The sequence below is a fragment of the Diadema setosum genome, chromosome 4 (genome assembly GCF_964275005.1).
Source record: "Diadema setosum chromosome 4, eeDiaSeto1, whole genome shotgun sequence".
Classification (NCBI taxonomy): domain Eukaryota; kingdom Metazoa; phylum Echinodermata; class Echinoidea; order Diadematoida; family Diadematidae; genus Diadema; species Diadema setosum.
In genome coordinates, this window is record NC_092688.1 from 46322170 (window position 1) to 46345269 (window position 23100).

The window sequence follows — 23100 nt, forward strand, 5'->3', positions numbered from 1 at the left end:
CATGAGCGCGGACGCGCGCACTTAGGTATTATTTCACGACGAGTTTTGCTGCGACTTGTGGTGAGTGACTAGAACATATTGCTCAATTATTATTAGAATATTTGCCGCAGTATGGTAGGCTTAGCTTCGTCATTTGAGATTGGCGATTATCAGTACTATGTTCGATGATCTGTTATATTGAGTGTAAAAAGAGTGTGATGATTGATCAAGAAAAGGTAAGGTTGTGTTTCATTCATTCACTTCGGCGGTGCTCGGCGGCGCGGGCTCGGTACATGCCAGTGCACACCACACATGCATGCAGCAGGCGCAGGATAGGCGTGTGTACAATACTGATGAAATGCATGACATGCATTGCATTCTAGAGTAGGCCTACACATTGGTCATTGTGTATGTGCTGCCAGCTAGTGAGAGATTATTTATAGAGAAATCTAAGTGCTTATTTTTATATTGGTATCAAATACTGCATGGTGAGCACACTGGAAAGGGCCTAGCTAGGCTAGGCACAGGTTCGTTCGTAGAGAACAGAAGTACCAGATCAGTTTGGAGTAAAATTTAGCTCAGCTCACTCAATTAATTTAAAGAAATGTAACGTTAGGGGCCTACCTGGTACTGACTGGTACCGTACTGCGGTAGTGGTAGTGCAGTGGTAGGTGGACGTCGAACAAGATGTAGTTACCAGGTACTGCAATATTTGTGACAACAGAGGTTTTAATTTATCTGCAAGATTGTACTGTTTTTGTTTTTTCCTCCATTACAGGTCAAACACCGTCAGCTGTGGTTGCTCTGTTGAATACTACAATCGACATTACCCAGGCTGGTGACAAACGTCTTGAAACATGGCGTCGCGTTTCTTTGCGGGTGGCTCCTCGACGGAGAGTGACTCGGAATCGAGTGATGATGGGATGCCCGTCCCCCAGTCCAAGCCTGTGCCCATGGCCAGGTTCTTCTTCAGCGACGATGAAGAAGAAACAAAGCGTGTTGTGAGGAGTGCAAAATCAAAGAGGTACGAGACTTCTGCTGTTCTCTCTCCCTCCACTTCTACAAAGTTCTAGTGTATATTTCTGGATATGGATTTGGATTTATTTATTCAACACTTTGTAAAAAACATATTTAACAGAGAAAATACACAACATGTAAGTACAAATACATTACATTCAGATTCATGTTGTCAAGTGTATATAGAGCTACAGTCACTGACATGTCTACAAGGGATACAAAATATAAACATTAGCATCAGAAATTATGAAGCATTAGGAACTTGACAGGAAGGCAGAGCTAAATATGAAGTCCTGTAATATATGTACCAATATGGATCACATATTAAATACAAAATTACAAACAGCTGCACCAAAAAAAAAAGGAAAAAATAGACACACATACAAACGCACACACAGTTATAACCACAACAAACATATTACACATTAAAAAAAAAAATGTTATAATAACATTTTCTATGTTTTGTAAAGATTGTCACACTCAAATACTGCTTAAGATGGGTTTTGAAAATCCTAAAAATCTGACTTGATTTTATTCATTCTGGTAACTCATTCCATATTTTTAGTCTATTACAAAATATTGATTTTTGATAAGAGCTTAATCTTACAAATGGCAAGTGATAATTAAAAATGTTTCTTGTTACACATGTACGTGTATGTACCATCTTGTTGATGGTTCCATGACATTTGCTTCTGTGACACGACAGTTGCTTCCGTGAGATATCTGCATGCTACAAAGTGTAAGCCAAACATTAAACCTACCTACAAACATAACCCTAACCCTAACCCTAATCTTCTCATCAATCTAAACCTATTGTACTTGTAAAACCCAATCACAACCCTAACCCTTAGTCCTTGGAGAAAATAAGACTGGAGCAATTGTCGCAGGAGCAGATGTCATGTCACCCTTGTTGGTAGGGCCATTCAGGTGTGTGTGTATAGCAAATACCAGATTTCATATGTTTTCCTCTAAATTGCATCATTTTTTTTTTTACCGGTGTAGAAAAAAAGTGTCATGACAGAAAGGGCATGCACTTGGTAGTTAGGGCCATTCAGGTGTGTCTGTATAGCAAATACCCGAGTGTTGTCAAAATATGAGGATTTCATATGTTTTTCTCTAGATTGCATCATTTTTTTTTTTTTTTTTTTTTGCTACTGATGGAGAAAAAAAGTGTCATGACAGAAAGGGCATGCACTTGGTAGTTAGGGCCATTCAGGTGTGTCTGTATAGCAAATACCCGAGTGTTGTCAAAATATGAGGATTTCATATGTTTTTCTCTAGATTGCATCATTTTTTTTTTTTTTTGTTGTTGCTACTGATGGAGAAAAAAAGTGTCATGACAGAAATGGCATGTACTCTGTGAGAATTATTTCAAATTCAACCACTTCCAAAACAGAACAAATATACCTGATTGTATGATGAGAGGGTTGCAACAGATTAACTATTTCTTCCTTAATTTGAAGTTTATATCAGCTGGGAAAAAAAAATGGCAACCATTTTGACATGATTTAGGAAAGTACATGTGATGCTTGTCATGTACCGTGAATGTGCTGAAAGAATATCTTCAGTTTTACTTTATCATATGAAGATAATGACCTAGTGAGTCAAGATTACACAGAAAACACATCATTGTGTAAATTCAACATATTTCAGGAAGAAATATTGAATACACTGTATTATGTAGCAGTATGAGATATTTATGAGTAAATATGAAGTTTTTTCAAAGTAAAATTGTAAGATTTCACGGCACCCCTGAATGAGGACTTTGAGCAAATTTTAAGCCTGATGCTAAAGTGAAATCTCCAGATGAATTTCAATTTCTTCTTTCTGCAATCCTGACACACGAAAAAAGAGAAAATGATACAATGTCTTTGTTTCCCAAAACTTCATTAACAAGCTTTCCCCCTTTTTTGGTTGATATTTCTCTTCGTTTCCACAGGCATGATGAAATCATGGATGTGATCAAGCAGATCAAGAATCAGAAGAAGATTCGCGACGTGTCTCGGGTGCTGTCAAGCTTTGAGGAGCTGACCCGTGTGTATGCCAAGGCCCAGAATGTGCTGAGCAGCGAAGGACAGTACCCTCGCTACTACGTCCGCTGCCTTGTGGAACTGGAATCTTTCGTCAATGAGGTACTGATATTGGGGGTCTAATGTTTGGGGTCGTACTGGTCATTTCTTTTGATGTAGTGTTGATTTGGACTTGTAATGCATGGAACTTCCTTTTGTATGCTATAGTCATGAATCTCATTCATTCTTTAAAGTAATTCTTTGATGAAATACAGAATTGGAGGGTTAATTGTCAGTGACCTTTCTGTTATACTCTCAGTGTTCAATCATTACCCACAAAAAAATGTTTTCATATCTCTATAAAATGAATTTTGTCTTCTGTTCAAAACAAAACTAACTGAAACCTATTCAAACTGGTCTTTATTCTATTAAAACACCTTTTTTTTTGTGATTACAGTATTGCAGAGTGATTACTTATTGTATCAGTTTTGTATTTAATTGATGTGTTCTTGCTTGTAGTTGTGGGAGGAGAAAAAGAAGTTGAACAAGGTAAACGCCAAGGCATTGGCCACCTTGAGGCAGAAGTCCAGGAAGTATGTCCGAGAGAGCCAACTGGAGGAACAGTTTGAGAAGTACAAGGAGGTGAGTGTGTGGAAGTTTTCACATTTATGCTTGTTGCAGTTCTGTTTGTGACAAACGTTCATGATTTTCTGATGATAGATAAATTGAACGAGTTGTTGGGGAATCTGTTTTCTGATGATCATCTATACAACAATGTCAGAAAAATAAATTTCGGTGTAAGGGTTGAATCTTAAGAACTTGTTTTTTTATTCTACCAGCAATTGATGACCCCAAACAAACAGCTGGCATTATTTTTTCTGTGGAATATGATGTGTGACTTCTGGCCATTACCTTCAGATGAGATTCATTTGTAAACTCTGGTTGATCTAAATGTTTTTGATGATCAAACTGCATGTTTATGCATGTGTACTTTTTAATACTGAGCAAAAGCAAAGGTGGAGCATGCTGGACTTACGTCTGTGTTTTGCTTCTAATTAGTGAAAAAAAAATGCATTTGCTGTTTTAATGTCAATGATGAGGACAAAGATGTGTTCTATTAGTTAGCCACATTCTATTCTGTGCTTTTACTTTTGACATATACAGTCTGTATGTATAAATCAGGAAGCAGAATTCTATCTATGTAATTGTAAGTTTCACATCGCTATCATCACGAGTCTTTAGTTTAAAGGCGCATAGTCCCGGTGGGTAAGAGGGCGCTGTTGATGATACTGCCGATCACCGTTAGCGTTGATACGAAGATTACTGAAGTTGAGCTGTCATCAAGGGTAAAGCGCGGAGGTGTTGCTAGGTAACGTTGCCTTCGTTGTCTTTTCTGCGCATCATGCAGTCTGTAGAAATGCCAGGGTGCGTGCATGTGCTTCTTAGTATAACGCCACAAAAGAAGTTTGCTAAAGCTGTCATCCCCCTCAGTCGAATCATGAGCCGAACTGTGATCGAACCACTGACTGCAGTGGATCGGACTTCTTTGGACTCAGGGAAATGGGTCAAAGTGTCGGCGCTAAAGAGGAGTTGATAGCGTAGGTCTCCATATGAAACTTGCGCCGTGCGCCCGCGTACGTATTCGACTAAACCACCGGGATCATGTGCCTTTAATTTACATTAAAAATGGCAGATTTTTGTAATCATTGATAACTAACATGTGATCTGATGCAGAATCCCGATGCTGAGAAAGATGATGATGAGGAGGAGGATGAGGATGAGGAGAGTGATGAGCCCGAGGAGGAGGAAGAGAAGGCCCCGGTGCAGAGCTTCAAGAAGATCATCCCCAAGGCAAAGGAGGAGAGAGATTCGGTAAGAAGTCATCTTTACTTTGTCTGGAAGGAGCTGTTTGGAGTCCTCACTTTCAGATGTGATTGAAGGGGCATTCCAGACGACTTTCATAATTTCACATCATGTAGTACATAAATCGACAGCTCCATGTATAGATTTTTAGCTCACCTGAGCCAAAGGCTCAAGTGAGCTATTGCGATGGCCCTTCGTCCGGCGTCCGTCGTGCGTCGTCCGTTGTGCGTCGTGCATCGTGCGTAAACTTTTTACATTTTCATCTTCTTGAAAACCCCAGGACCGATTTTCATCAAACTTGGCAGGTAGCATCCCTAAGGGGTTAGGATCTCAATTTGTTAAAATGGGCACCATGCCCCACCCAGAGGGCCCCAGGGGGCCCCAATCCCCAATAATCAAGGAATCTTAAAAAATTTGGGCCCTTCTTGTACATTTTCATCTTCTACTTGAGAATGCCTGCTCAAATTTTGGTAGAGCTGTGAATAATATAGATTAGTGACTGCGTGAAAGGTGAACTTGCGATACTCAGGTGAGCACTAGACCCGCGGGTCTCTTGTTAGAATTTATTGTGGTCTTTGAGCAGAGAAACAATACACTGAAAAATCTTAAACAAATTACACTGAACAGTGTTGATGACATGGGAGACTCACATATTTTAGAAATGTAGCAGTGTAATTCCATTACAATACCACTTGCTTAAACAAGTTCACCTCTGTAGAATTTATGCATGTTATCTTCTTTTGTTCTGCTTCCTTGAGCCCCAACCCATGCATTCTTATGTTCTGCTTCTTTGAGCCCCAACCCATGCATTCTTATGGTGAGGCTGCCATGTCATCATCCTTGTTCATTGCAATTTGTTGTAAATTTTGAAAACATTCTTATTCCTCAACCCAATTACTATGAATTCTGAAACTCTGTACGCAGTATAACTAATTTATAGTTGTTCAGATGTTAAAGTCTGAAAATCATCTGGAGGTCTCCTTAAATTCAAAATATAGTCTATCATCCAAAATCCTGTTTTTTTCCCCCCATAATCATCATTATCAAAATGTCCCAGCAACCAATAAGAGAATATTGACATTTTCTACAATAAACTAACTTTCATTTGAAGAATAATATACAGTAAATGATTGTGTCATTTATGGATTATTTGTACTCATAGTTGACTTTTATTTTTTTTCCCTTAATTGTAAAGTGCTTAGAAAAATGTAGGTCCTAAGTACTATGTAAATTTTTCATATTATTATCATATCATTACTATTTTTTAGGTATTATAGAATTTGAATGTACACAATTATACAAATGCATCTGATAGAGATGATATACTATGTTTTCAATCAGTTTGAGTGAAAGAAATCAAATATGAACAATTTGTGTCATATAAAGTTGAATGCTCATATAAAACAGAAAAGAGGAAGGTGTCAAAGAATGAAACATTTTTCCAATGTTAAATTGAGTTGTCAACTTAGATGTTGCTAAGTATAACAATATTGCATACCTAAAAACTGTCAAAGAATTGTTGCATATTCATGATGCAGGTAAATTAATTACCCTACATAGATTGACAGGGCAATCTTTGAAGTCACAAACTAGTGATCCAGCTTCCTGTCTCTATATATCATTCACCAGGATGACGAATCAGACGACTCATGGGATGAATCCATGTCGTCCGACTCCAGCTCGGACGACGAAGTCCCGGCCATCGGTCATCTAACGGCTGAGTACTTCTTGAAGAAGTGAGTAGCATTATTCTCCTTTGGCCTCACCATGTAGGGATGATCAAAGTGATGATATGTGAAACTTGCCCATATTTGGGCGATAATTCTTTGTCCAACCATGCCCCCCTCCCCCCATGGTAAAGCTCTTGATGTTTAAGTAGCAAATCTTTGCTGTCCAAATCACCGCAAAAGAGTGAGTGAAATTGTCAACCTGTGGCTTCTTCATTAATTCATTTCACAAATTCTTCCTGCAATCCCTTAAAAACAAGCACACAAACAAAGAAATGTTGGATCAAATATGATCTTGACCTGCAGTGAATGCACGTACTGTCTTTCTGTGGTGGTATTGAAGATGCTGTCAAAGCTATGTCTCACAGCCATAAGTTCAGAATAAGGGATAAGACGGACTCTATTAACCTGCTAGTTACAATCTGCAAGTGCAGTGGTACGGACACGAGTCCACAAGAATAATAATAGATGGTCACAAACATAACCCTAATCTTATTCCTCACATCAAACTAACCTGTAGATCCTATCACAACCCTAACCCTAACCCCAAGTCCTTGGAGAAAATGCGACCGGAGCAATTGTTGCAGGAGCAAATGTTGTGTCACTGGACCTTGCAGATGAGTGCATACCTACATTGTGATATGCTGGTGTGACTGTTAAAGGTCCTGGTTACCTTTGGGAGCAGTGACTTAAAAAATGTTCAAGATATCACATTTGATGCATATTTGTAGGTCGGTTGTATCACAAAACATTCTACCATATAAAATTTTTGCAGTAAAGCCTAAAATATAAGGAGATATCAGTATTTTTCTCATTAAACCGTAACAGTAGACGGTTAAGTCTGGAAACATTTTTATTTTAACTATTGTGCACATTTTGTATATTTAACAATACTTAACATCGATTTTACTGATTCAAATTTTTACAGTGGTTTCTATCCCTAAGTCACATTTTAGAACTATTTTAAAGCACTAATGCTGGGTTTTTGTTTCGTCTGCAAATGGTAAATTATGCCTTTAATACTGGTTCCTTTCCATTCTACCAGAACCCCAGCAACAAGCGACAAGACTTCAAGGAAAGACAGGAGTAGGAAGAAGGCTAAGGTCAGGGAAGAGGAGCTGGCAGAGGATGGCGAGGCAGGAGATGGAGAATGGGAAGAGGTCAAAGGTGGCATCAAGGTCGAGAAGGTCAGAGGTCGTTTCAACCTCTTGTCGTTCAGTAAACCCAAAGGCTCTGTGGACTCTTTTTTTCTTTCTTTTGCCTGATGTGTGTTATCACTGTTGTGTTTTTATTGTCCGCTTTTTTCAAAGTACTTATTTGTCATTCTGCAAATCAGTTCTTGTTTTTATGCTTCATTGTAGATAGGGTAAACCCAGAACACGCATGTCCAGCTGTCATGATACTGTGTGGTAATGTGCTATAATCAAGAAAATGGCATTCCTTTCTTATACATTACAGTGCAAAATGAATCACTGTGGTGCGATGATGTAGATGTAGATTTAACTTGATCCTTGAAGAATAATGTATGTTGGTCTCGATTCACGTTGGTACTTTGTATACGATTTATGCAGGAGAAACCAAAGATGTTTGCCAAGGATGTTGAAATCACGCACTCTGTGGTCGTCAAGAAGCTGGGCGAGATCGTCTCCGCCCGCGGCAAGCGCGGCACCAACCGCGCCGACCAGATCGAGCTGCTGAAGGAGCTGCGGAGCATCGCCCGACAGAACAACCTTGGGCTGGGCATCGACCTCAAGATCGACTTCCACATCATGTCGGCCATCTTCGATTACAACCCCAACGTGGCGGCATGCATGAAAACTACCATGTGGGAAATGTAAGGAAGCCCGCTATGAAATGTTTTTGTTACAGGAGCACATTTAACTTTGTTTGAGTTCATGTGCCAATGCCTGCTGTTCGTGTGAGTGTGTGTATATCTGTGTACATGTTTTAGGCATACATTCACACGATTGTAAAAAATCTACCTTTTGTGAGAGGCAAATCTGAGGTAATTTCCTTATGAAACTGTCAGCTCAGTTAAGCCATGCTTATGCTGATGATCTCATGCTTCCATGGTGAATCAAATGTCCTCCCTTTTATGATTTATTCATCCATAAATGTTTCTTGATAATCATGTTTAGCATTGCTCTCTTTTGCTCGTAAATAAAGCATAGCAATGAAGAATGCTTGGTTTATGGAACTTGACAAAATTTTCCCTTCACATATGGTTGAATCCCTCAAAGTTGTGGCTGGAATCGAAGAGGAAGTTGGGTGGGACTTGAGGCATAAAACTTGTGGTTTTTGTTCTGTGCAGGTGCCTAGAGCTGATGAAAGAAATGCTGGATATCTTGGTGGCCAATCAAGACATAGTGGTGTCAGAAAATATGTCGGAGGATGCCGAGCAGTTTATGGTGAGTTGTCTGTTTCTCCTACATGGGAATGAAATCCAAACATACATTTGGATTGAGGGAATGCAGCAATATTTGTTGAACACATCAGTGAAAGTTTGAGGAAAATCAGACAGTCTGTTCAAAAGTTGTGAATTTTGAAGTTTTGGTGCAGCCATCACTGGATTAGAAGACTACTGCAGTTAGTGATGTCATGTATGGAAAGCGATGTAAAGAAAATATAAAGGCATTTCCACAAATTTCATTTTATAATGCAAAGTATTTATTCTCTGGACTTGTTACTGTCTTATGTTTAGGGTAATATTATTCCCTGTACTTTCTGAAAGAGGTAAGTCAAGTGTTCTTTCATTATGCTAGAAAAGTGAAAATATGTTGAAATTTCTTTATATTTCCTTATATCGTTTTCCGTATGTGGCATCACAAAGTGTTGTAGTCTTCTCATCTGTGATGGCTGCACCTAATGAAAAACAATTCCTTTTCAATGGATTATCAAATTTTTCCTCAAACTTCTCTGATGTGTTCTACTACTTTTACTGCATTCACTCAATTCACATATTTCTATATTTGGGTTTTGTTCTTTCCGAACAATCGAGTCCTGCAGAATTTTTCAGCTCTAATCATCATCTTGTCATAAAAATTTGCACCTCCAAGTTCACTGCATATCTGGCTGTACTCAATATTTGTGAAATCTCCTTGTGTAGAAAGAAAAGTAGGGAGCGATATGCTAGCATGATTTTTTTTTTACTGCCTCTTTTGTCTGCTTCCTGGTAGGAGCCACCATTCAGGGTCCGGGGATGTATCCTCACAGTGGCAGAGCGACTTGATGAAGAGTTCACCAAGATCCTTCAAGGCACCGACGCTCACTCCACGGAATACGTGGACAGGTTAGTGTCACCTTTCAAGCAACAAGAATATTAATTGCAAAGTTTGAATGCAAAAACAGATGCCATATGGAAAATGTTACAAAGTAAGGTCATTATCAAATAGATAGATTAGATTTTTTTTTTCAAAGATACTGCACTTGTTACATGACAATGAATATTTGTAAAAATATTAAAATCATCTCATATGTTTTAATATAAAAATATTAATTGCAAAGTTTGAATGCAAAAACAGATGCTATTTTGAAAATGTTACAAAGTAAGGTCATTATCAAATAGATAAATTAGATTTTTTTTTTTTCAAAGATACTGCACTTGTTACATGACAATGAATATTTGTAAAAATATTAAAATCATCTCATATGTTTTAATATAAAAATATTAATTGCAAAGTTTGAATGCAAGAACAGATGCTATTTTGAAAATGTTACAAAGTAAGGTCATTATCAAATAGATAAATTAGATTTTTTTTTTTCAAAGATACTGCACTTGTTACATGACAATGAATATTTGTAAAAATATTAAAATCATCTCATATGTTTTAATATAAAACTTGTTGCAGTTTTGCTCTGTCATTCAAGCTACTATAAATCGAGAATTTTTTGCATACATTTTAATTTCACAAGAGCCAAGATCCACAAAATTGAAATGCATGCAAAAGTTCTTGTGTACATTATAATGCAATGGTTGCCAGTGGCAATTTGCAAAATCTTCATTCCGCAAAAAAGGCTGTCGTCTCCAATACGCAAAAATTTCATGCCATGAATATTTCTTGCTGTACAATATGCAAACGTTTGTTTTGGAAAACTTTTTTAAGAGGATTTATTGATGTAATTTTTATCTCACATTTTAGGTTGAAGGATGAGACCACTGTAACGAACATCATCACGCAGCTGCAAGGTTACCTTGAGGTGTGCGGGATTTCCTCTGAAATCTGCCGCATTTACCTGCGACACATCCAGCACATTTACTACAAGGTAAAAAGCACCTTCTTTGGCCACAACCCATGTGTGGTGATTGATAGCCTGGCTGTAACTGTCCAAACCTTCTTCCCCAGAGAGTTTGCTGGATTTAACCTATATTCACATAGATTGGAGTTTCACTGTTTGCACCAGTCGGCTGTGCTTGTCCAATATAATCAAAGTTCTCCCATAGTTTCTTTAAAGTTCTTCCTTGTGCTCTGAGTTTTTACCAAAATACTTCAAATTTGTTTGGAACATTACTCGGCTCCTTTGGTGTAGAGAAAAAAAAAATTGATTTGAAAAATATGAACATTTATTCATATTGTGTGTCTGTTAAATGACATAGTAGTCACTTAGGATATTAGGTGGACTATTAACTAGCAATGTTTATTTTGTTTCATATACTCTTCTTGAATAAAAGTTGATGATAAACCATCAAAAGTCATCCCACTAGTAGCATACATAGGCATAAGCCATTTTCTGTTTATTGCTTTCATCTTTTATATTTTGTGTTACAATCGCAGGGCATGTAAATTGACATGCAAGATAAGTATATGCCATATATTTTGAAGGGCATTTAGCTTTGCAAATTTGACAACATGCGAAAATATTAACTCTGATCCCAACTTTATTGCGACATGCACACGCACATGTACTGGTACGCAGTGAACAGTACATGAACAAATTGTTTGATTATACTGTACTCAACGATTGCAAATTTAACCTCTCATGACTTTGTCCGGAAGTCCCGACTTGCAAAAAAAAAAAAAATCAGACTCGCCTGATACATGACGTATACAGTATTTGAAAAGAAATGGAATGCTTTCCTTCATACTGTGGGAAAAAGTATCCATGTGTCTTGTTTTAAAATTTGATCACGAAAACAAAAATGTCAACTGCAGAAATGATAAAACTTTTAGAGCAATATCCTGATTTGTCTGGCTTCCTACCCACCCAGTATGACTACGACAAGCTGCGTGAGCTGGAGAAGAACAGAGCCAAGGCCAAGGCGGAGGAAGAGAAGAAGAAGAACGAGGAGCAGAAAGACGGAGAGACAGATAGCAAGGAGGAGAAGGAAGAAGAGAAGAAGGAGGAGGAGGAGGAGAAGAAGGAGTCCTCTGAGGAGAGCAAAATTGAGGAAGAAGAGGGGGACAAAGAGAAGAAAGGTGGGGATGAAAGAATATGAAAGGGATGTGATAATTAATTTTGGTTTCGATTGGGCTGCTGGTTTCCAACTTTTGTGTGTGTGTGTGTGCGTGAGATAATGAGAAACCTCTCATGAAATATGCAAGAACATGAAATGCTTCACAAAGTGATCCTAATAAAATGCGACAGGCCACGACTCTTTAATTAGGATTGCTTTGCTTTACCTTGTTTTTGGATATCTCGGTCATGTCAAAACCAATTTTCATCAAATAAACTTTCCATTGTTCTTGGAATTGCATGCTCTTTAACATTTCCTGGAGTGGTTTCTGAATATCGCGCAAAACGTGAAAAGCTGAATTCTCACCTCATCCAATAACATACCATCACTCGAACTCTCTCTTTTGTTGTCTCTGTCTCATACGTGAAAACAGCCAAGTCCTGGATGATGGCATTAGAGTGGGCGTGTCATGTTACGTGCATTAAACTTCCTCCTTGACAACCTCCTTGAACATGAATAACCTGTAGCCACCCTTCTTGAAGATCACATAACAGTTTTTTGTGTGTGTGTGTGTGTGTGTGCGTGTGTGCGCGCATGTATATGTCACTATACAATATGATTACATTCTGTTTTGCTGTACAATCATGCTTTTTCGTTCTTATCAATTATTGATTTGATGACTGAAATGCCAGGTGTGAGATATCAAGTTTTAATTCCAATTTTCTGTGATAATAAGTATTACACAGGAAGGGCATAATCGCTTTTTGTTAGTTGTGTGAAAAATGCGTGATTATTCTGATGCTTTGTACAGCAGTATCAGCTGATGATATTATGTTTGTTTTGTTTGAATGGTAATTAATAAAATTATTGAAAAAAAATGTGTTTAGTGGTTTGGATGTGTGAAAGAGTTTGTGTTTCCTTGTGTAGGTCATATCATCAGTGCATCAACCCACTTTGAGAGTAAAAATCTCAGTAAAAAGGTTAAATCTACCACTTCCCATGTTGAGTAGAGGTTTACAGTGCAACAAATGCGTAGGTGGTAAAGCGCTGACCTTCAACTGTGAATTATGTAGCTGTAACATCAGTGTTGTCCACCTTTTTATCATAGCCTTGATGTGTCTGTTTGTTGTGTATCGTTTTTGTCCGTCTCTCTGTCTCTACAGAGGAGTCGTCTCTGGAGCTGATGGACCGGATGTGTAAGTACATTTACTCCAAGGACACGACGGACCTGATCCGAACCAGGACCATGCTGTGTCACATCTATCACTATGCCATCCACGACCACTGGTACACCGCCCGGGACCTCATGCTCATGTCTCACCTCCAGCAGACCATCCAGTTCTCCGACATACCCACCCAGGTAGGCCCCGGGGAACTGACTGGGGAGTGGAGAGATGATGGGGGGGGGGGGGGGGGGTGAGGGGTTGGTCTTGGGCAATTACCCTCTGGGCAATTGCCCCGTACCCTTCCCCTGACCCTAATCCTAATCCTGATCCTGAACCTAATCCCGAACCTAATCCTAACCCTAAACCAAACTCAATACCCTAGCCCTAACCCTAACCCTGACCCTAATCTTTACTCTAACCTTATTACTAACCCATATTTAGCCGGGGGTTAGAGGAGGTGGTAATTTCCCTGATACGGATGGGGGTGTATGGGGGGGGGGGGGACTTTTCTAACCATCCTGATCCATCTGTTCGATGGTAATTCGTTCAGGTCATTCCTTGTTTACTTTTATTTCCAAACAATATACACAGATATCACAACTGTTGAAATAATGGTACATTCATTTAACATGATATCACATAGAAATGCTTGTTGTTCCTGGTTTGGGATTATGAGATCTACATTAAGTTGATGCTTTCATCGTGTTTCTTCTCTTTACACTTGTTGGATTGTGGGTTGAATTTTTTCATCCATCCATCCATCCATCCATCATCTTTATCACCTGGATTTAGATGATGTAATATCTAGAAAACATCGGAGTGAATTTTGCTCCTGCTTATCAGCAATGTGTCATTTGTTCCCTTCACACCGGCAGATCTTGTACAACCGTACCATGGTGCAGCTTGGTTTGTGTGCGTTTCGCCATGGCAACATCAAGGATGCCCACAATGCACTGCTGGACATCCAGAGTGGAGGAAGAGCCAAGGAGCTGTTGGCACAGGTGAGTGTCTCTGCCTTCGGATGTTGCCCATGGGGAAACCAGAATTTTGGCTTTTTGGGGGGGAGATTTTGTGATTTTGTGACTTTTGATTAAAGGGAAGATAAACCCTAAAGCAATGTGGATTGAGTGAAAGCAGCAACATTAGTAGAACGCATCAGTGAAAGTTTGAAGAAAATCGGACAATCTATGCAAAAGTTATGAATTTTTACAGTTTTGGTGTTTGAACCGCTGGATGAGGAGACTACTAGAAGTTATGACGTATGAGTGGACAACAATACAAAGAAAATATAAAGAAAATTCTACAAAAATCCATTTTTCATGAAAATTACAAATTCCGTCAACTTCATACTGACATATGTTAAGGGTAGCAATTATTCCCCCTGCTTTCTGAAAGAGGTCAGTCAAGTTCTCTTTCATAATACTACAAAAATGAATTTTTGTTGAATTTCCTTTATATTTTCTTTATATTGTTGTCCTCTCATACGTCATAACCTCTAGTAGTCTCCTCATCCAGCGGTTCCAACACCAAAACTTTAAAAATTCATAACTTTTGCATCGACTGTCCGATTTTCCTCAAACTTTCACTGATGCGTTCTACTGATGTTGCTGCTTTCACTCAATCCACATTGCTCTTTGGGTTTACCTTCCCTTTAATCTCTGGATGTATGTTACAGATACAACACTGTACAATTTTTGTGGAAACTCAAAGGCCCATAGTCCCGATGGATGAGAGGGCGCGGTTGGATGAGACTGTCTGTAGCGATACAGTCTGTAGTGATGCCAGGAAGTGTGCTTTTGTATGTGCTTCTTAGTATGACATCACAAAAGAAGTTTGCTAAAGCTGCCGTCCCCCTCAGCCGAACTGTGATCGCACCACTGACTACAGTGGATCGGACTTTTTCGGACTCGGGGGGGGGGGGGGGGAACTATGTGCCTTTAAATGAAATGAAACGAAGTAAACTTTTTTTTTGCATTATGTTATTATTATTACCATCAATAATTATTGATTGACAGATAGATAGGTAGATAGATAGATAGATAGATAGATAGATTAATTGATTGATTGATTGATTAATTGTTTGATTGATTGATTGATTATTGATTTGTGCAATGTGCAGGGTCTCCTAATGAGGCAGCAGGAGCGAGACGCCCAGCAGGAGAAGATTGAGAAGAGTCGCCAGCTGCCGTTCCACATGCACATCAACCTGGAGCTGCTGGAGTGTGTCTACCTCGTCTCCGCCATGCTCCTAGAGATCCCCTACATGGCCTGTGAGTCGCTGTGACCTTTGACCCCTCACTCCAAGCTTGACCTATTGCACGTTACATCATGTCATTTGCTATGATAGGGATGTGAGAGTTTAGGGTTTAATCTGATATCAGATATTTCTACTCTGCCCCCAAAACCCACTTTTCAGACTTTTGGGCAATTCAAATGCATTGAAATATTTGAAGTTTAATGCTCTTCAGACTTAAATTTTTTCATAAGTGTAAGATTTTTTTTTTCACTTTTTTTTTTCTACAAGTACTCTCACACCCCTGTTGCAAGTTCTATTCCCTTCTCTGTTCCTTGTCATTGTGTCATAATCTGTTATATTAGAATACATTTTCTTCCATCTTACAAACCTGCCAGAATACTTAAAAGTTTTTATGAAGTGAGTATTTAGTGACATTTACTTTTGCTCATACATGTTTAGATTGTGTAAATCACTAAATAATTCAGTAAATACCAATATTCAAGTCAGTTCTGTTTGTGTGCATTGCATGTAATTAAGCGATGTATGATATTGAGAGTGGTATTCAAATAGTGAGACATGAAGGTTAAGTAGGATTTTTATATTTTGATTATTAAAATAATCATAAGTTCCAAAGTTGTTTTTATGAGCCTGTTCATGTTCATTGGATGGGGGTGGAAATCCAGTTGGGTGTATCATTTTGTGAGGTTTCTTTTGAGAAAGTTATTAATGGAGAGTAATAATCAAAATGTATCTCATTGATTTTTTCCCCCCAGCCCACCATTTTGACATCCGGCGTCGTATGATCAGCAAGAGCTTCCATCACCAGCTGCGCCTGAGCGAGCGCCAGACCCTGATCGGCCCGCCGGAGAGCATGCGGGAACATGTGGTGGCCGCCTCGCGGGCCATGCGCTACGGCGACTGGCGCGGCTGCAAGCAGTACCTGATCAACGAGAAGATGAACATGAAGGTGTGGAACCTGTTCCAGGACCCCGGCCATGTCAGGGAGCTCATCACCAGGTGAGTGCGAAGATACCAGGACCAGACAGCAGCTAGGCCTGAGATTTTTATGGCCGAGAAGGGATTGAGTAAGACAATTACCCCCTTGACAATTACCCTGGACCCTTCCCCTGATCCTAATCCTAACCCTTCCCCTGATCCTAATCCTAACCCTCATTCTGACCTAATCCTAACCCCGACCTAAATTCTAACCCTAAACCTAACCCTAATTCTAATCTTGACTCTAACCCTATCACTAACCAGTATTTAGCAGGGGGTAATTGTCCTCGGGGGTTATTGTCCTGATACGGATTGAGTTGTGTGAAGCATGTTGGAAGGGGTGTCCCTCCTCCCACAGTAAAGGTCTTGTCCATATTTAAGCTGTAGATAATGCAATCTTGTGCATACTGAATGTAATATTTGTAATTATTCTGATGTTCCAAAATGTGACTTTTTTTTTGGGTTGAAAACCCATGTTTTTAGGTTTATTTTGTGTGTTTGTTTGTTTGTTTCGTTTTGGTGAAGTGTGAGAAAAGGCTTGTCAAGTATGTGAGTGTGTGAAAGACCCCTGAGGCCTGAGTCTCCCGCCTAACAATCGAGACTTGGTCGGTCTGTAAGAGGGTCTAGGTCCAGATGTCGTACTTGGGTGTGCTGTCTTTCTCGAAAAAATATTGTGCATCTTTATGGGACTCATAAATGCCAAACAAACTGGTCTTTATCAGGGTATTCTCTGTGTTCTTTCGCCACAAACAGATGATTGCATAGGTAAAAGTCTGCTTGCTCTTCTGTACTGTCTCTGTTCATTTTTCACAAGGGGAACACTTCTGTCTGCTGTATGTGGCGTGCATATGTATACTTACGTCAGATATTTCATTACCCAGAGCAATGTGGTAAATCAAAGATTACAGACACGACAAGTTTTCAAAACACTCTGCTACATGCATTTGAACTTCACTTCTCAGTGACAACATAAATTCCAGCTTAAAATGACACCCGTGAGACTTGTCTGAGCAGGTGAGATATTCCAAGCTGTGAATGTATTTGGATAGAAAATGTGTAATCTACATAGTAAAACATGGTTTGGTCTTATTCAAACAAGTTCACTGAAAGGTTCCTTTTTACCTCATTTTTTTTTCAACTGTAAATGCGCTATTTTGTGAATTGGGTGAAGTGTTAACGTGCAACTTACACCATCTGTAAAACTATTCCGTCACATTTGTTCATTTTCCCCAGGAAAATCCAAGAAGAAAGTCTCCGGACCTACCTGTTCACCTACGGTAGTGTGTATGACTCCCTCAGGTGAGTGTTGACCTACTTCCTTGTTCATGATAATATGTGTGACCTCCTAGCACATGGTTTCAATCAAGCACCACATACAGTCATTAATTGCAGTTTTCTCTGATGTAATTTTACTGAAGAAGATACTTTGTGATGTTAGCGCTGAATACATTTGAACAATATTTTCTAATGCAAAGTGCTATCTTTTCTTTACACGTCATGCACCTTTTACAGGAAAGGCAAATATCAGCTGTGTGTTGGTTGTTTCATGCAAGCAGTGCATTTATTTAATGTAAAGGAGTGAAGGTCTCAGATATTGGTCCAGTGCAAAAAAGAAACAAAGAAATAATACAGAAAGTAATCATATGATAGTTTCCACCTCAGTGATAACATAATGTGATGTAGAGCTGATATACTTCACGAACAGGATTGTATATATGTAACATGGGCTCATTTGAATGAATTATATTGTTTGGTTTCAGTCTCATTACCCTCTCGGAGATGTTTGAGTTGGAGAAGACGGCTGTCCATAGCATCGTCAGTAAGATGATTATCAACGAAGAACTCATGGTAAGTGACGATGAGGAATCTTGTCATAATGTTTTAGCTTGTATTGGAGTTTATGTGCCCTCATCCAGCTGTCACAGCACTTGGGTAATTTTGTGTTTGCTTCTGTTATTGTATTTGCTTCGTATTAAATGATCACATTCTAGAAAATGTGTAGAGTATTCCATATCGTCCACATTTCTGGACAGTCATCAGATATCAAATGGATAAAAGGTTGGTTGTTTTTAATTAGGGAGCTTTAGATTTGATGCGCGGACGTTTGAGATGACAAGCTGGACGTTCTCCTCTCCCCTGAGTCGTGCTGTAAAGTAGCTTTAGATTACGCTGGGATGCAACATATAAAAAAATAAAATCGCACCCCCATATGATCAGTGCATGAAGTAGTTCTCTACGTTGCAAACTGTGCGGACGTAAAAATAGCCCAGTATGCGTAGTGAAAAACTCAGGCGATGCAAGCTAAAAATAGATCGACTTGACACGCGCTTCTGCGCACGCTCAGAACATGTTTTTTCCCTCTGAACGTCCACGTGTCTAAAATCTAAAGCTCCCTATTATCTGCCTCATGTGTTTTTGACACTATAAATGCTTGTGTGTATGTATAAGTGATATTTTTGTGATACATTTTACTTGGTTAAGACAAGTTGATGAAATTGAAAAAAAAAAACCCAAAACAAAACAAAACTCACACAAATATTTGGGTAGTTGTTAAACACAGAGGAGTGATAAAAAGCACATCAGACATTGTTTTTCTCCATTATGTTTTCAAAACTTAAAAGTTAGAACTGTATTATTGAAAATATGTGATACTTTATCAAACCACATTAATAAAAGTTTCATTATGACATCAAAATTTCTGGGGAGTCAAAGTTGAATCTGCTGTATTGATGATTGAAAGGCATCATGGGATGAACCGGCAGCGACGATTGTCATGCACCGCTGCGAGCCAACTCGCCTGCAGCACCTCTCCCTGCGACTTGCGGACAAGGTGGTCAACCTAGTGGAGAACAACGAACGCCTCATCGACCGAGGCTCGGACGGCCGCTTCAAGCCCCGCGACCAGCAGGGCTTCAAGGACCGTGGCTACAACAAGGACGGGCGGGGCCGGGACGGGTATAAGGACAGGGGTGGCCGGGACCGATACAACAAAGACGGCCGCGACAGGTACAACAAGGATGGCCGCGACCGTTATAATAAGGATGGGCGTGACCGCTACAACAAAGACGGGCGTGATCGCTTCAACAAGGATGGACGAACAGGTGGAAGAGGTAGGAGCAAGCGGTGAAAAGAGAATATTCAGTGGTGATGTTTCAGATGAAAACATATGAGTGCTCTGTTCGTGGATTCTTCTTCATGACTTTGAGCTTTTTAATTGTTTGGTTGCCAAACGGCCATTTCCTTACAAAGAAAGAATGATGAAGAGTTGTTTATCCATCTAAATTTGATGTCTTTGTGCAAACAGTAATTTGCTCTGAAAAGATTTGACCATTAAAGTTGAAAATTTCACTTCATTCCCTTCCATATTCCACATTATGCTTAGTGTAGTTTGTCAAAATGTTTTTCAAGCTGGAAATAGCAAAGTTTTTATTTCTATGCAGCAAGCATACAGTGTATATGAAATACCCAAGTTAAACCCCACGTTTGAAACCATCTCCTTGTGGCAATACAAATTGTATGAGCACATTAGCAACCATGTATCATTACATCGAGTGTGCTGGCCATCAACTCATGAGTGATGACTCACTTAATCTTAAATATGCTAACCAACCAGGGATGACCCATGGAAAGCAATACCTGTGGCGGACGACATTAATTGTGTCATTTACTATTCTCTTCTCTGCTCTTTTCTTGTCTAATTTTGTACAGGTCGGAGAAGAAACCCCCAGCAGCAGCGCATGTACTAGACAGGGCTTCGCCGAAAACAGTCTATCTACTGACCTGCCTAGTGTCCAGTGCTTCTGGCTTTGGTTTCCATGGAACCTATCAATTACCATCACAATCATTGACCACCATTCCTTAAAAATTCCTAAACAGTAGTTGGGGGGGGGGGGGGGGAGGGTATATTAGAATGAGAAATTTACTCATTGCTGCTTGAAGGGATGCATCTTACTTCATGACAGTAGATGACATAAGAAAGAAGCCTCAAGTACTCTATGTTATAGAAAATCTACTCAACTTTCTGAGTTTTCGTAGCCAAATCACAAGATGGCGTGTTTGAAAGTTTTGCGTGTGTTGTAATATCATGCACCATATTGAGGTAAAATGCAGTAAACTTTTGGCCTTGGAAAAGGGAGTACTGCTACCTTTTGTTTACAAGATAAGAGTAGAGGAAGATTTGTTATTAGTAAATACTGCATTTTGCTCAGTCTTGGAGTTTGGAGTCAGCATTTGCATGCAAAGTAGAAAATTGCTCCTCCAGTCTCAACATTTATTTGGTTTCTTATATTTATTACATGCTCTAACAATTCATTGAATGTAACTGTATAATATTAGTTATCCCTTTTTGCCACTTTCATTCTGTAGAATGTCTTACAAACTTGTTGGTCCACCGAGACTGCGGATAGTTCAATATTCTCGGTCACACTTTGTAAGGGTTGTGGGAACATGAAGATGCTATGTGTCCGATGTTTAAGACAGCTACTTCTTCTGACCGCTTAAACACATGCAAATGTGGAGTTTTACTAGTCGTAAAACAGCCTTGTCTGAGTGAAATCAGTGCCATATCATAACAAATGATGAATTTCATGCCGTAATAGTTTACTATACAAACACCGTCTCGTCTACACACACACCATTGCTGAATTAGATGCAAACAAACTTTACAGTGCGATTCTACTGTTATGGTCAGGTTGACTTTCAAAAGCAAATTCAAGCAAACAAAATAATTCAGGTTTTATCACCATTGGACATACAATGAGGCTATGGAATATTAAAGGTGTACATGTTCGCATTAAATAGTGATATTGGCCACGCCCAAATATGCAAATTAGATGAAGGGATGATGTTATCAACCTGACAATTTTCTCATTTACTTGACTGTACACAAAATTACATATCTCCCCTTCACTTCTGAAAGTCATTGTCATGTTTTCACAATCTCATAATTTGATGCAGTGTGTTCCTTCATGATTGCATAAAATTGAGGAAATTCAGTGTACATTTGTGTGCAGAGGCGTAGGAGACTTGACAGACAGTGACATTGTCATCTCTTCTAATTTGCATAGATGTAGTCTTGAGCTGATGTCACTGTTTCATGAAGACACATGGAACTACCCGTTATAAAATTTTCACATTTTTCTTCCTGTATGTCAATTTTAAAGCAAGTTTCTCCCTTTCATTTATATGGTTTTACAAGGGAACCCTGTCGTAAAGAGGTCGGGTATGATTAAATCCTCTCATATTATATAGTTCATGTACATCCTGCAGAAGAAGTTGGGCAGTCTATATACGGCATAAGAAAAAAAATATATGGTCATGTAGAATATTAGTGAATATTTCAGTGTGTAATGTTAATGACAAATTATGTGACTGTATGCCAAGATCCTCTCTGTTATGTGGTGCATTTCAGGATCAGATGTTTGATTACCACTTCACGCAGAATCACATCTAAGCTCTTTTAGTCAAATAAAAGAATGATATTCCCTGAAGAAGTGTATACATTGTGAAGTTTTGTGTCTGTATGATGGAGAGTGTTGTAGATTGGGTTGGAAGTTAAAGTGGTAATTTGTTTGTCTCTCTTTGCCAGTTGAAAATATATATTTTTTGGTTTTATATATGAATAGTGAAAATGTAGTTTTTGAACTTGACCCCGACTTGCTATACATGTCTCCATACAAATTTTGGATAATTTCTGAAATGGTTGACCATTAAGAATTATATCCTCTGTCTGCATGGGCCAAAAGCATCTAATCTCACCTTGGTTGGTCCTAAACGTGTACTGTAAAGCCAAACATTTTTGTGTGTATTTTAATATTGGCAATTTCGCGAGAGCCAAGATTCTCCAAATTAAAATGCATGCAAAATCTCTTGCATACATTATACGCATTAGATGCTGGTGGTAATTCATGAAAAATTTCATGCCATGAAAAATGCAGTCGATTCTAATTCCATGCCGTGAATACAGTTGTATTTCTGTTTGTTCAGTACACAAGATTTACCGAAAGTCAAGTGTTATCCTGGGAACAAGAATGGAGTTATAAAACGCATGGACAAACAGAGTAATATCTTGGGCTCACCCAGACTGTAGAAGTAGGAAAAACTGGTACACCTCAGAAAAAAAAAAATTAAAAGCAAAACATGCAGACAGACACAAATAATATACTGCAAGGAATGACAACTCTTGTTGACAATTCAATGCAATGGTCATTATTCAAAGAGATTTTATGCATCCTCATCAACAAACTGCCTGACCACGAAGGGCCTATGTGAAGTCAATACGACTTTACAAAGTTCCAGTTGTTGAAATACACGGAAAGGGAATACTGTACATACCATATACTTTGTGATGCCGGCTGTATAAGGCAATTTTGTGAGTGATCTTGAATTGCAACAGAAAGAGAAACGCATCTATTCCTTTGTTTTTTATAAGCACAGTAAGCAATATCTCTCTAAAGATAAAAAAAGTAAATGGCATTTGTTCACATTTGTGAGACAGTATCAGTGGCTGAGAATAAGAAGGGCGTTAGGTGCCTTATGGGTTTAGTGGCAACTTATACAACGCCCTTTATCATTTTCAGCCAAAGATATTTGGCTTGTTGATTTTGCTTTACATACCATTTTACCTGCAAAATTTGCAAAAATAATGATATTCTTTGTTCAGTGTCAATTACGAATAGCCCTCTGTACTCAGATTAAGTTTGCATATTGTGAAAAC

The 23100-nt window shown here is 38.9% G+C and overlaps 1 protein-coding gene across 1 annotated transcript; it reads left to right on the forward strand.

Annotated features, from left to right (window-relative positions):
• The first annotated feature begins 768 nt into the window (after positions 1 to 768).
• Positions 769 to 21877, forward strand: LOC140228050 (eukaryotic translation initiation factor 3 subunit C-like). Its single transcript, XM_072308451.1, has 19 exons — positions 769 to 1003; positions 2936 to 3128; positions 3525 to 3647; positions 4740 to 4877; positions 6498 to 6604; positions 7641 to 7782; positions 8167 to 8429; positions 8907 to 9003; positions 9772 to 9884; positions 10735 to 10858; positions 11802 to 12009; positions 13151 to 13347; positions 14029 to 14154; positions 15273 to 15423; positions 16163 to 16406; positions 17619 to 17684; positions 18146 to 18233; positions 19126 to 19495; positions 20094 to 21877. The coding sequence occupies exons 1-19, from the start codon at positions 837 to 839 to the stop codon at positions 20129 to 20131; spliced, it is 2955 nt and encodes a 984-aa protein (XP_072164552.1). The 5' UTR covers positions 769 to 836; the 3' UTR covers positions 20132 to 21877.
• The last annotated feature ends 1223 nt before the right edge of the window (positions 21878 to 23100 follow it).

What these genes read in the sequence shown, in the direction of transcription:
- LOC140228050 (XM_072308451.1), top strand. Translation starts at nt 837, where the DNA reads ATGGCGTCGCGTTTCTTTGCGGGTGGCTCCTCGACGGAGAGTGACTCG. An exon ending in TGGAATCTTTCGTCAATGAG is followed by an intron (nt 3,129 to 3,524) that starts GTACTGATATTG and finishes TCTTGCTTGTAG; the next exon opens with TTGTGGGAGGAGAAAAAGAA. An exon ending in AAAACTACCATGTGGGAAAT is followed by an intron (nt 8,430 to 8,906) that starts GTAAGGAAGCCC and finishes TGTTCTGTGCAG; the next exon opens with GTGCCTAGAGCTGATGAAAG.